This window comes from Balaenoptera borealis, assembly GCF_965194805.1.
Source record: "Balaenoptera borealis genome assembly, chromosome: 5".
NCBI lineage: Eukaryota > Metazoa > Chordata > Mammalia > Artiodactyla > Balaenopteridae > Balaenoptera > Balaenoptera borealis.
The window spans coordinates 117,330,728-117,342,671 of NC_138862.1; the positions used below are offsets into that span (position 1 = coordinate 117,330,728).

Sequence of the window (11,944 nt, forward strand, 5' to 3'; positions counted from 1 at the left end):
CCTAATGGGTATGAAGTGGTATCTCATTGTGGTTTTGATTTGCATTTCCATGATGATTAGTGATGCTGAGCATCTTTTCATGTGCTGGTTGGCCACCTGGAGAAACGTCTATTCAAAGCCTTGGCCCACTTTTGAATTGGGTTGTTTTGCTGTTGAGTTATAGGAGTTCTTTATATATTCTGAATATTAATCCCTTATCGAGTATATGCTTTGCAAATATTTTCTCCCATTCTGTGGATTGCCTTTTCAATCTGTTGATAGTGTCCTTTGATGCACAAAACTTTTTAATTTTGATGACATCCAATTTTTCTATTTTTTCTCTTGTCAGTGCTTTGGTGTCATATTCAAGTTACTAAATGAATTTTAAAACTAAGAATATTTGTTTAGTTATAATAAAAGCTTTTTATTGTATGTCTATAAATATATGCTTATTTCATTGGTAAAGTCTATATATCAACTGTTTTATATATAATTTGCAAACTATAGATAGTGCCTATCCTGTCTTGTATTAATATGTTTTCAAATTAATAACTTGTTTTATAAATGATGAACTAGAACTTGCTGTGTCTACCTGGTAAGCCTTTTGAACAGAGCTTTAGAGATCTCTCAGTTAATCCTCACAACTCTTCAAGACATTATCCCCTTCTCCATTTTATAGATCAGGAATCTGAGACTCAGATAAGCTGAGTAACCTGCCTAAGGCAACACAGCCAACAAACGGATGGCACTGGGGTTTAAACCTTGATCTGGTTGGCTCAAAAGCCAATGTTCATTCCACGCTGTCTCTCAAAATGTTCAAAAGGAAATATAAGTCTAGAGGATTCTGTGGAGGTTATAGTCCTTTATAAGAGAAAGGAATTAACCTTTTTAAGGTATTATGTGCCCAGGGCTTTATTTTACTTATTTTACAACAGCCTGTCTTCATTAAGTAAATCAAGAAATCATTCTTATATTTATCCTTAAGCTGAGAGTCATTGATTTTTTTAAAAAATAAGTAAACTTTTCCTTTTATGCAGCAAGATCATAAACCTGGTTAACACTAATACCAGATTAAGGAAAAGGCTGCACTCCTATGAAAAAATGGATAACAGAAGGCAGAAATAACATACAATGTATGAAAATGTTTTATGACTTTAAAAAAATTGAGGGAGGGTAGGGCTTGGGGGGAGATAATAGACATTCTAGGGCTCTTTAATGCACTTGTGCTAAAGGACAGGCAATGAGGGCCATGAGGTCTTGTCCTCTCTGCCTCACCACCTCCAGACACCCCATAAGCAAGTGTCCAGCACCAGGGCTCCCCACACAGCACTCAACCCTGGCCACCAGGTCTTTCTCCCTCGAGAGCGAGTTCTCACATCTCCTCTTCCTCCCTTCGCACACAAAACCTATATTAAATTTCCATTACTGATGATGATATTTAGGGCCCATCCTTCAAATTTTCGACCTACGTTCTAATACCCCCAAAATTTATGAAAGAAGACTGGCATCCTGATAATTAGAAATGCAAAAAAAAAAACTGAAAATGTTTTCTGTTTGGATAAGAGACCTGCAAAGCATTTACAGTAAATATAAATCCCTGATCAAGATTCACTTTGTTTTTGACAGGGTGGGGGGTGGAGGAGACCCTGGGCTTAGAGCAGGAATCCCCATGTCCACGTTACTGTGAGTGAAAGGACAGAGACCAAAAAGAAAGAGCTGAGAAGTGTAAGACGAGTTATCTGGATATCAGCATAGCTAGGAGTCCGCTACCTGTGGATTGATAGAAGCTGTACCCAGGCATTAAGTTCAAGCTGAAAGTTACCCTTGAGCTATCTGACATGCTAATGCCATACCACAGGACTCCTGAAGATTTTTAAGACAGCCAACTGAATTACAAAAATATCTTTGTTTTTCAAGGCTTCAGTACCATACTACTCACTGCCTACAGGAGCCAGTAAGGCTCTAGGTCAGTGATTCTCAATCCTTACTAAACACCAGACTCACCCAATGCTGGGCCACACCCCAGGAAACTGACTCTTTCTCTGAGGTTGTGGTTCAGGAATTGGGTTTTTTAAAATTCCCCCAGGTGATTCTTATACACAAGTAGCGGAATCAAAGGATTCCCCAGAATCACCACTACTGACAGGCAAGAAAGCTAGAGGTTTACATAATGCCTGCCACTTCCAATTCTAGATTAAATGTCCATTTGGAAGACAAATGGTACAAATCATGTAAACAGTGTCTGTCTGTCTCTCCCTCACGAGCAGACACACACATACTAATGTTGAAACTGGTGAGTTTGCCACTCAGCAGAGCTTTGAAGATGAGAACTCCTAGGTCTAAAAAGGAGGTGGGATGGGGAAAACTACTAATACTGTGAAATGATTAGGAGAATAATATCATAAAAAATACCGAAATCAGAATTTTCTGCTGAAAGAGAACTTACAGATCTAATAAGTGGTTTTCAAACTGTTCTATGGGCCTGCAGGCCCCTATTGATGTCTTCACTAATCAAAAAGAAAAAATAATAACAGTATAGTAAGTTGCTCATAAAGAAAGACATCCAGTGTTTGGAGCTAAGTGTTTCTCCTATTATCAGTATGAATAACGAAGATGGTAAACAGTAGGGCTTTTCATTTTTTTAAATATATATCTTTACTTGACAAAAATGAACAGTCAGATACTGTGTATGGTAGCCCCACAATTCTTTGCTGATCCACAAAATTCCAATGTCTGGAAGTCACTGATCTAGCATTCAAATTACTTTTTTTTTTTTTAAACATAAACTGAGACCCAAAAGTTTCTATAAACTCACACCTAATCAGTTGCAGACAGAGTAGCGATTAGGCAGAGATCTCCAATCCTCCAGGTTCATGTTCTCCACTTTATTAGTAAAGTACCTCAGCCAAAGGCTTTTCCACCCTAAATACTGCAATTTACACTTTTACACCCCTCTTGAAAAGCTGGATTCAAATTTTAAGTGTATTATCAGGCGGTTAAAAGAATCCTATGGGGAATTCTTCTGTAATCTGAAGAAGTACCTATTTTTAAATGTTGGATTTTTCTAAAATAGGGATACACCTAAACAGTACCCCCTTGGCACTGCTTCACGTTTCTGGTGGAAAAAAGAGTACTGGATGCTGTTACCCTGTTTGGGGGAAAAGGGGTCTAAGAACTGAGTTCTATTTATACAGATTTTAAAATCGGTATGTAATGTGAGCTTTCAAAAATCGACAAGAAGTAGATAAAGGACTGGCCATGAGTTGGCATAACTGTTGAAGATGGGAGTAACTGGGGGTTCAGGATACTATTCTCCCTACTTTTGTGTGTACTTGTTTTCTATACTAAAAGAAGTTTATTTGGTTTGAAGTGTCTGGGTTGAGTGGAATCCAGCCACCCAACCAAGGGACTTCCCGGCGAGGACGCCAGAAAAGCAGGAACAATCAGCGTCCCCCGCCCACCAAAGGCGGGCTCTAACCTGTGGTTGCCAGGACAACCGCACAGCGCACACCTTCCATCAGCCGCCAGACCAGGCAAGACTGTCCGGCGAGCACGAAGTACTTCCCCATCCAGAGCTATAGGCGTCGCTCGGTCCTCTACGAAGGAGGCCCCAATCCGGGGCCCAAGCGCCCCCTAACCTCACCGCTACTCACCGGCCTCACTGTAGGCCAGGCGCAGCACCCTGCCCAGCGTGGAAAAGGCACACCTCGGCTGGCACAGCTCCTGGCCGGCGACTGCGAACACCTCCACCTTGCAACCGGCCGCCACGAACAGCGCATCGCGTCCCCCGCCGCAGAAGCGCTCAGGCTCCAACTTGCAGGGCACCACCTGCTGCGACCCGAACGGGTGCAGATTGTACAATTGCACCATCGCAGCAACCTGCTGCGGGCCGCCCGGCGGTGCCCGCTCCGGCCAGCCCGCCCCGCGGGGTACCCGGAGACCCCCTCGCGGGACGCGGAGGCTGGACCACTTCCGCGAGCGATTGAGCTGAGCGGAGTCACGTGAGTGCCAGGAGGCCCGCTAGCGGCTCGGATTCTTAAAGAGACCGCTACCGGGCGAGGGTGGAGCCGGAGGAGAGGTCGCGCCCGCCCCGCCCGGCCACCGCGGCGCCCCGCGGGCCCTTAGTTCTTTGGCCTTGGACCAGGCCGCTCAGTGCTGACCACGCCTCCGCGCCCAGGAGTTGCTGGGCACAGGGGTCACTGTGTCCTTCCCTTCGTCTTTTCACGTTACTGATTTGGGCCAGGCGAGATGTTTAGACCCTTGAGTACATTTAAACACTTGATCATCTGTTTCTTGTACCATTTTGTACTTGCTTCAGCCTGTGAGCTTCTGGAGAACAGGGCTGCAAAAACCGAAGTGGAGGGACTTCCCTGGTGGTCCAGTGGGTAAGACTCCGTGCTCCCAATGCAGGGGGCCCAGGTTCCATCCCTGGTCAGGAACTAGATCCCACATGCATGCCACAACTAAGACCCAATGCACCGTACATAAATAAATATTTTTTAAAAAACCAAAAAACTGAAGTGGAGTGCACACAGCTCATCTCCAGGCTAAACACACTGAAGAGTTGCTCAAAAGTACTGAAAATTTAAGAATTGTTTAGTTGGAAAGAGCAACGCCTAGAACATGCTTGGCAAAAAAAAATTTGCTGAAGAATTGTGGATGTCATCTAATGAACTCCAAATATTTGAGAAGATTAGTCCGAGCCCCAGAGGATAGATGCACTAGGGGTGAAATCCACTGGTTCTCACTCCAGTGCTCCTACAACTCTCCTCTAATCTGTATTCTGTACCTATTCCTGACATCTCAATGTGGAGCTCCTGGTTGCAAATTCCAATTAAAAAAAAAAAAAACAGATTTAGATGAAGCGGGTATTGGAGCTACTCTTTCCAATTCATCCAGAAAAAAATGTAAGTACAGTATGGATTGAGGGATGCTGTCTTCCTTTTGGCATGCAGGGAGAGAACTGAAAAGAGAAAGCAAAATTTCCTTTCGTCACCCTCATGAGCTCTTTCTTCTAAGAATTTACAGATTAGGTGCGATTGGATTGAAGTCAATTAAACTCTACCTCCATTTCCTAAACCCTCTAGATCAGGGGTCCCCCATCCCCAGGCTGCAGACTGGTACTGGTCCCCGACCTGTCAGGAACCAGGCCGCACAGCAGGAGGTGAGTGGCGGGCAAGCGAGCGAAGCTTCATCTGCTGCCCCCCATCGCTCCCATTACCGCCTGAACCATCCCCCCCAACTCAGTCCGTGGAAAAATTGTCTTCCACGAAACCGGTCCCTGGTGCCAAAAAGGTTGGGGACCGCTGCTCTAGATGAATAAAGTTACCCTAAGTCATATCCTCTCCTTCACCCAACCAATAGGGATTCTCTGGGAGACAACAGTTCACCAAACTCAGTGAGGCCAAGAAGTGGATAAGGAGGTTGCTCTGGTCAGCCCCAGCTGGGGCCGAAAACTCATAGAAGGCTCCTATTGAAAACAACCAGCCTAACACAGCCCGCAACTCATTCTTTTAGATACAACACTCATGAATACCCCCGTCTCCACCAATACCTGCCTTATGACCCTCTTTTGATTAATTTTCTGCTTCAAGCCTGAAAATGACAATTTCAGTACTAAATTAAAATTTCAAGACTAAAATTACAATTTTACTGTAATTTCACCTACATTAAAAATGTCTATTTTGGAGAAAGAAGTGAGATTTGCTCAAAGCCTGGAACACCAGTCCCTTCTAGAGATAGCCACTTCTCCCTTACACCTGCACCTGGCTCATCTAAGATTCTTAGGGACTAGACATGCCAGCCATGCCAGTCAAGGGAAGGTGGGGAATGTGCCTGGTTTCCGTGTTTGTCCACAGCTGTAAACAGGAGCTGTCTATTCCTGTTACAAATGCAGGGGCAGCAGTGGGCGTGTCATCATTTCCTTACGGGAGGCTACGTTAGTCTGCTAGGGCAGTCATAACAGAATACCACAGAATAGATGGCTTAAAAAACAAACTTTTTTTCCCACAGTTCTGGAGGCTTGAAGTCCAAGATCAAGGTGTCTGCAGTTCTGGTTTCTCCTAAGGTCTCTCTCCTTAGCTTGCAGATGACCACTGTCTTAATTCACTTGGGCTGCGATAAGAAAATACCACCAATTGGGCAGCTTATAACAACAGAAATTTCTCACAGTCTGGAGGCTGGAAAGTCCGAGATCAAGGTGCATAGAATAGCTGGGTGAGGGTCCTCTTCAGGTTTGCAGACTGCTTACTTCTTGCTCTGTACTCACTTGTTGGAAAGGGCTAGGGACTCTGTGGGATCTCTTTTATAAAAGTACTAATCTCAGGAATTCTCTGGTGGTCCAGTGGTTGTTTTATCCATACAATGAAAATACTACTCAGCAGTGAAAATGAATGAACTCTTGATAAATACAGCAACATGGATAGATCTCAAAATAATTATGCTGAGTGAAAGAAGCCAGACAAAAATAGCACTTACTATTATTTATATAAATGATTCTATTTATATGAAATTCCAGAAAATACAAGCTAATCTATAGTAACAGACAGCAGTGGTTGCCTGAGTCTGAGTGGGGTGCAGGGATGTGAGGGAGAGATTACAAAGGAGCACAAGTAAACTTTTGGAAATGATGGATATGCTCATTATCTTGATTTTGGTAATGGGTTTATGGGTGTGTACATATGTCATAACTTATCAGATTGTATATTTTGAATATGTGGAATTCTTTTAAAGACCACAAGACATATAATGGCTAAGAGACTTACCCCAAATCATACTGCTACTTAGAGGCAAAGTAAAGATCATTGTATGAACCTCAATTACATAGTAGGTACTTCATAAATGTTTCTTCAAACATTTAAAATAAGAATGATGGGGCAATATAGGGGTAAGGTATTAAGAGGTACAAACTATTAGGTATAAAATAAGCTACAAGGGTATACTGCACAGCAGGGGGAATATAGCCAATATTTTATAATAACTATAAATGGAGTATAACTTTTAAAAATTGTGAATCACTATACTATAAACCTGTAACTTATAATATAGTACATCAACTATACTTCAATTTAAAAAAAAAGAGAGAGTATCACCTTCATACTCAAAGCATTTTAATGGTTTCCCATGATATTCAGATTAACACTAAAATTTCTTAGCTCGGCCTGAAAGACCCTACATTATCGGTCCAACCTCATTATCTCTCTTCAACCCCATTTCCTACCACTCTCTTTCACTGCACCTTGCACACAGACGCCCTCTCTCTGTGCCCTGAACGTCCCCTGCTCATTCTCACCTCAGGATCTTAGCACTTACTGTTCACTGTGCCTAGAACTTATTCCCAGGCCTTCCCATGACTTACTGCCTTGCTTCTTTTTAGGTCCTTCCTAATATTACTTTCCTGACAGTCCATGTAACATACCTTCCACCCCAGATTTCTGGTATTATCACCTCACCCTATCTTACTTTTCTCATTCTTATTTACCTTTTATCACTATCTAGCATCATATTATACATATATATAATATGTATTATACAAACATGTTTGCTTTTTGTCTTTCTCCTTCACTAGAAAAGAAGCAAATTGGGAGTAGAGACTTTATCTTCTTCACAACTATATTCCCAACACCTAGAATATTGCCTGACATACATTAGGTGCTTGATAAGTATTTGGTGAATGAATGAGCTTGGACCCTTATGGTCTCATAGTTATTTAATGTCTCACTGCCTCAGTTTCCTCATTTTCTACCATAAAGAGTTGTTGAGAGGATTAAATGAGATAATTCATTTAAAGCATTTAGCACTGTGCTCGGCATATGGCAGGTGGCTCACACATTCCTGTATTCTTTTATATGTTGGTATCTTAACTGCTATTTCTATGATATTTCTGTGACCAAGACTCTTTCCCCCAATTTAGGCAGTAGGAACCAGGAAATTATATACTCACCGCCCTCAGGGAAAGGATGACAGAGCAGAACCAGAGAATCTAATTCATGTCTTTTAAGTTTTAGAAGTTTAGATGGATTTATAGGACAAAAAGATTTGGGAAATTATGCCATCAGGTGGGACCAGTTGCCTCCCAAACCATTGGCTGTTCAAAGTGTGCTAAATTGAGGTGAGAGAGGGAGAGTTTGAGGGAAGCAAAGGAGTTAAAAGCAGGTATGTGTCCCTGAGAAGGGGTCCTGGCTCTGCCCAAACCCAGCCTCCCCACCATCACACAAGAGGGGCCCAGGGGACGATGAAATAAAAAAAACTCTAAAGAATCCAAGAGGTGAGGACCAGAAAACAACAACAAAAGCAAAATAAAGAGCTGGCAGGCAGAGATGCCAAATGCCCTGCAGAAGCGGTACTGAGGTGAGGATAGACAGACAATGGGCTCTGAGCAGCCTCATGCCTCCCTGTGTACCCCAGGGCAGCCAAGGATAGTGGGGAGGTGGGGAGGGCCATACTCAGCCCCTTTGGTTTCCCACAGTCCTAGACTGGAGGGGAAGGAAATAAGGAAGGAAACAACGTGAAGAAAGCCTTGCTGTCACAGGCAGAAGACTGACTATGGAAAATCAATTGAGAAGACAAACATCTCAGCAGAGGCCAGCCTAGAGGCCATATAGACCCGCTTTTCTTCTTTATGGGTTTGCTGAAAGCAAGAGCAATAATCACAACTGAAACTCTACAGACATATTATCTTAATAGAACCCTTGTTATTAATAGGAATTTTAGAGGCCTCAAGCAGAAGTGGGTTCCGGCTGTGGAGATCTTGGAAGACTGCCAGGGACTCACTGGGCACCCCTCACCTCCACTGATGGTCTGGCACTTAGACCCCAGAACGTGCAAAGCTAGGGCATTCAGAGGCTGGCACTTGGACAATAAGGTGACTCAAAGATCTTAAACTCTAACTCAAGTAAATCTTACTACTTTTAGTGCTTAGGTCAGTTTGATGACTTCTACAGAAATGGAGAGTTTCTCTCAAAATCACACCATGCCCATATCATTGATCAACCCTGTGCTACAATACGTCCTTGTTGTTTATCTATTTTATATATAGTAGTGTGTCTCTGTTAATCCCAAATTCCAAACTTATCCCTCCCCCTTTTCTCCTTTGGTAACCATAAATTTGTTTTCTATATCTGTGAGTCTCTTTCTGTTTTGTAAATAAGTTCATTTGTATCATATTTTAAATTCCACATATAAGTGATATATGAGGTTTGTCTCTCTCTGTCTGATTTACTTCACTTAGTGAGATAATCTCCAGGTCCATCCATGTTGCTGCAAATGGCATTATTTCATTCCTTTTTATGGCTGGGTAATATTTCATTATATTGTGTGTTTGTGTGTGTGTGTGTGTGTGTATATATATACCACATCTTCTTTATCCATGCATCTGTTGATGGACATTTAGCTTGCTTTCATGTCTTGGCAATTGTAAGTAGTGCTGCTATGAAGATTGGGGTGCATGTATCTTTTGAATTAGAGTTTTCATCTTTTCCGGATATATGCCCAGGAGTGGGATTGCTGGATCACATGGTACATCTATTTTTAGATTTTTAAGGAACCTCCATATTGTTCTCCATAGTGGCTGCACCAGTTTACATTCCTACCAACAGTGTAGGAGGATTTCCTTTTCTCCACACCCTCTCCAGCATTTATGATTGTAGACTTTTGATTGATGGCCACTCTGACAGGTATTAGGTGGTACCTCACTGTAGTTTTGATTTGCATTTCTCCAATTAGTGATGTTGAGCATCTTTTCACAGGCATCAGTATCTTTTTTTAAAAAATTAATTAATTAATTAATTAATGGCTGTGTTGGGTCTTCGTTTCTGTGCGAGGGCTTTCTCTAGTTGTGGCAAGTGGGGGCCACTCTTCATCGCGATGCGCGGGCCTCTCACTATCGCGGCCTCTCTTGTTGCGGAGCACAGGCTCCAGACGCGCAGGCTCAGTAATTGTGGCTCACGGGCCTAGTTGCTCCGCAGCATGTGGGATCTTCCCAGACCAGGGCTCGAACCCGTGTCCCCTGCATTGGCAGGCAGATTCTCAACCACTGCGCCACCAGGGAAGCCCAGGCATCAGTATCTTTTAAAGATTCCGTTTGCAACAAAGTTTGGGAACCACTGTCTTAACAGACTCCTTTTCCTTTTGTGATTAGGGTGCTGTATAAATCAAAGCCTTTACCTGGGACATTGTTTCATTTTTCTAAGTAATGTGTATTAAACTATTGAAAGTACCAGGGCTGTCTTCAAATTGTGAACTGCGTAACTGCTTTTCAGACAAATAGTCAATAGTGACCTCTGGTGGTGTGATGAGAACCTAAAATAAAAATCTAATTTTGTCCCTGTGGGAATGCTGTTAACACAGGGAAAAGGTGTCAGTGACCAGTCTCCACTACTCCATGCCCCTCTGCCACATACACATGTTATCCAGAAGGGGAAACGGACCTAGAGAGTAAGTTGACCAAGATCACACAAGAATCACTGATAGCTGTGGAACTGAAACTTGACTGGTCCGCCAACTTCCCCTTCCTCTCAAGGGCATCCTCCCTCAGAGTGGTCTCATCTTCACAACTTCCCAGTATGAGCACCACCTGTGTGCATCAATAGTTTCCAAGTTCTATTTCTAGCTCCTAAGCATGACCTTGATTCCTGCAAATGCCAAACACAGTCAAATAACTGATCTGAGCCCGAAGTGCCTGGAGAGGAGTGATGATCTCTCTCTCTTCTATGCCCTACGGTTTTGATTTCTCCTGTTGGGTAGAAGACAAAGGTTGTACTGTTGGCAAGGGAAGTCTGACAGACTGGGCCTTCTGGTTAAGGATAACCATTTTACAAATGGAGAGAATAAGGCTCAACGTAACGTATTGCCTAGACCATCCATCTCAACACACCCCATTCTCTCTCTCTTGAATCCAAGAGGCTTCATATCAGGTGGGGAAACTGAGGCCCAAGTACAGAACTGTCCTCTCCAGGCAGGCTGCTGAAAACGCCTGGCTAATCTAATCTCTCATTAGAGCCCCAGCTCTAATGAGACCCTAGAGGTGTGACATTCTCACTATGAGGTAATATGGAGTGATGCTGAGGTAAGTACAAGGGCAAAGTATGGGGTCGTAGCGTCTGAAGGGAGAAGCTAGTATATCCGTAGAGGCTGAAGATTTAGGGACTGGAGGGTGGGGGTAGGGTGGATCCTTGCACCCACACTGGCAGAGTTGAGTCCCTGAAGCAGAAATGGAGTGGAATTTGTGACTGAAGACAAGAGCAAGGGAGAAGGGGAATCTGGGGCCCCATTCAGGTAGCTTCCTTGGAGACTGAGAACAGCCAGCAGCGCCACTGCTTCTACCTCTCCTGCTGCAACAGATGCCCAGTGGCCACCAAGGCATGATACCCAGGGCACTGGGACCCTTGGGAACCAATAAAACCTTTCAGGCCAGCGTGAGTTGGAGAAAAACCCCAGGTCTTCTACCCATGCCTCCGCCAGGCACCAGGCAGCTTCAGGCGCAGCTGTGGCAATCCCCACCTCTTGTACTCCCTCTCCCATCTCCGTTTCCCGGACCTTCTAATACACCATGACCTAACGAACTTTCAACTCTGAGCGAAACCCTGCGGGGAAGTCCGGGAAATATAACTCTGGATGAAGGAGATGCACTCCCAGAGGATTCTGGGAACAGTAGTTTTCGGGCTCTGGTTAGCCTGCCCAACTCCTGCGAGTCACTGCCCTTTGGAGCCCGATGCTTGATCTCGCTGGCGGTAGGCGGTGAGGTCGTCCCCTGAGGCTTGGATTGGTGCAGCCTGAAGGCAAGCCGGTGGGCATGCGCGGCTCTTGCTCCTCCCTCTGCCTCTTTACGGAGGCCGTATCTGACCTTCCTACAGGATAGGATTTAGTCCTTCCAAAGCTCACAATCTGGAAAGAGCTAACAGGCAAACTGACGAAACCGTGTAAGTCAAAGAGCACGCGTTTTAATTGCTGCGTTGGGCGGAAGCAT

At 43.9% G+C, this 11,944-nt stretch overlaps 1 protein-coding gene across 7 annotated transcripts in view; it reads right to left on the minus strand.

The window, feature by feature from the left end:
- The window catches only part of HPS3 (HPS3 biogenesis of lysosomal organelles complex 2 subunit 1), a 51,810-nt gene extending 40,831 nt beyond the window's left edge, over nt 1–10,979 (minus strand). For 3 of the 7 annotated variants that reach the window (XM_082394331.1, XM_082394333.1, XM_082394330.1), the window contains exon 1: nt 3,633–10,977. In XM_082394331.1, the coding sequence (XP_082250457.1) occupies nt 3,633–3,849 (217 nt within the window). In that variant the 5' untranslated portion in view covers nt 3,850–10,977. Of the gene's footprint in view, nt 1–3,632 lie in introns of all 7 variants that reach the window. The other 4 variants (XR_014245272.1, XM_082394332.1, XR_014245273.1 and 1 more) reach the window with 3 other exon arrangements.
- Between the last annotated feature and the right edge of the window lie 965 nt (nt 10,980–11,944).